This window comes from Microtus ochrogaster, chromosome 5 (assembly GCF_000317375.1).
Source record: "Microtus ochrogaster isolate Prairie Vole_2 chromosome 5, MicOch1.0, whole genome shotgun sequence".
Taxonomy (NCBI): Eukaryota; Metazoa; Chordata; class Mammalia; order Rodentia; family Cricetidae; genus Microtus; species Microtus ochrogaster.
Genome location: NC_022012.1, coordinates 77,896,895 through 77,898,918, shown reverse-complemented (window position 1 = coordinate 77,898,918; position 2,024 = coordinate 77,896,895). Strand labels below are relative to the sequence as shown.

At 42.5% G+C, this 2,024-nt stretch overlaps 1 protein-coding gene across 2 annotated transcripts in view; it reads right to left on the bottom strand.

Annotated features, from left to right (window-relative positions):
- Positions 1 to 1,329: 1,329 nt before the first annotated feature.
- Positions 1,330 to 2,024, bottom strand: part of Kif23 (kinesin family member 23) — a 29,009-nt gene continuing 28,314 nt past the window's right edge. For both annotated transcript variants that reach the window (XM_005347807.3, XM_013346638.2), the window contains one exon: positions 1,330 to 1,713. In XM_005347807.3, coding sequence (XP_005347864.1) covers positions 1,698 to 1,713 — 16 coding nt within the window. In that variant the 3' untranslated portion in view covers positions 1,330 to 1,697. The remainder of the gene's footprint in view (positions 1,714 to 2,024) is intronic.

Genomic DNA, 2,024 nt, shown 5'->3' with positions numbered 1-2,024 from the left:
AAAAAACACGGACAGTTCTTGACCTCAAACTTGCTGTTTAGCTGAGGATAACCTGTAGGATCTAACTGCCCCCACCTGGGACTGATTTTAAGTTTGTACCACTACAGCCAGTTTGAGGGAGCAAACCCAGTGCCTGGTGTACCCTCTGCAAGCACTCTACCCACTCAGCTACATCACAGGCCCTTACAGGACCTTACTCTACAACCCAGTCTGGCCTTGAGTTTGTGGTGCTCCTTGTTTCAACCTGCTGAGAGGTGGGATTAGAGGCTTACACCACCACACCTGGCCCTCGAGGAATTTCTTAGTGTCACTGACAATGCAAATGGATGCACAGACTGGCAGAGAAGTCAGTAAGCACTTACTTGAGCTAGTGCTGTTGGTGGAAAGTAGAGATCCAAGGAGCGTGGGTAGGTGCTTCAAAACAAGGCTCTACCAAAGGATGAGAGGGGCTCTGGTGGCAGACATGGAATCAACCCTTGGCATCATAAAGGTGCCATTAAAAAGTCATGGGCAGGAAGATCCAAAGCTTCAAGTTGCAAAGGATACATGAAAATCCTACACACCCAAAAACTTACTATGTAGTTTTATTGCAAAGGCTCTTGCATTTGAGAAACCAAACTCACAATCGGGAAAGACTTATTAAACCAATGGGATCCTATTTCATGCCTATCAGTTCTGAGAGTTGCAGGTGAGAATGATACACTGGCAAAGGAACAAATTTAGGCAAACCTTGGTTAAAGCTGGATGTGCGCACAGCCTACAACTAGCACTTGTAGCCATTGTCTCTGCCCTCAACACTCGAGTATATGCATGAGGAGCCAATTGCAACATTATTCTCCTCAGTATAAGGAAAACTGCACCCTTGAGGGAATAGGGAGAACGTCATAGAGCATCTTGAGCTGTGTCAGTCAACACGGGGAGTCTCAGAACTGAGTGATGAAGCACACTGAAAAATCCTGCTAAACCTGGCTTCCATCTGAGGCTTTGACTTGAGCACCTTCCTTCTGAGGAATGCTGGAGTCGTAGAGTATAATCAAAGTTGATTTCCAACCACATTAGCCATTAGGAGCTAAGAAGTGTTCAGCAAAGAATGCATTAGGATAGGACAAAGAGCACAGTAGTTTTGATGTTGGACTTAATAAGCAGACTTTGGGGGCCATGAGCAATATCTTAGCCTGTTTCATACCCCATAAAGGCAACATTTATTCACAGCCAAGTTTCTATTCTCTAGTGCTCTTTTCTTGTATCCCACTAATACTAAGTACCAGATAAAGAGAACACTGCAGGTGCTTGGGAGCATGCTGAGAAAATGTCCACTACACAGCTTTGTGTTTCTTAGTGCTTTTTTATTGTATTTCATTTGCATATATAAAAACAGAAAGTGAATATATACACACAGGATTCTAAAACCTTCCTAAAATGGATTGTTATCATTGGCCAGTTACCACCTTTATTTTAAAAGTCTTAATTGTTAAATACGTCTAAAGTGCATTTTTTTTGTGGCTAATCAATAGCAGCATTTTTGATTTTTTTTATAAAACCTTAGAAAATATTCAGAACAGTTGAAAAAGTCACAAAAAATACAATATGATCTAGATACATTCTTCTGCAGGATGACTGCGACACCGCACATGGCATAGCTTTGGAGAAATCACCAACACAAACAAAAGTATTCTTCTGCTACCAGAGCTGTCAGGTCAAGGCTTCTTGCGCCTAAAACACAAAAGCAGCATTTAATATTGAATTCTGCACTTAGCGACATAGTCTTTAGGAACATTGAGAAAATTCCTTTTATCAGAAGAAAATTCAAGTCCTTGGAGCAAGCAAGCAAGCAGCTTAGAGAACAGAACAGGAGGTAGCTCCCCTGTTCTTAACCTACTACAGCCATCTTCCAAATTGTCAAAGGAACTAACCCAAGTTAAAAATGTAGAGAGAGATGTATAAAGATTGGCTTTATGAGCCGGGCGGTGGTGGCGCACGCCTTTAATCCCAGCACTCGGGAGGCAGAGGCAGGCGGATCTCTG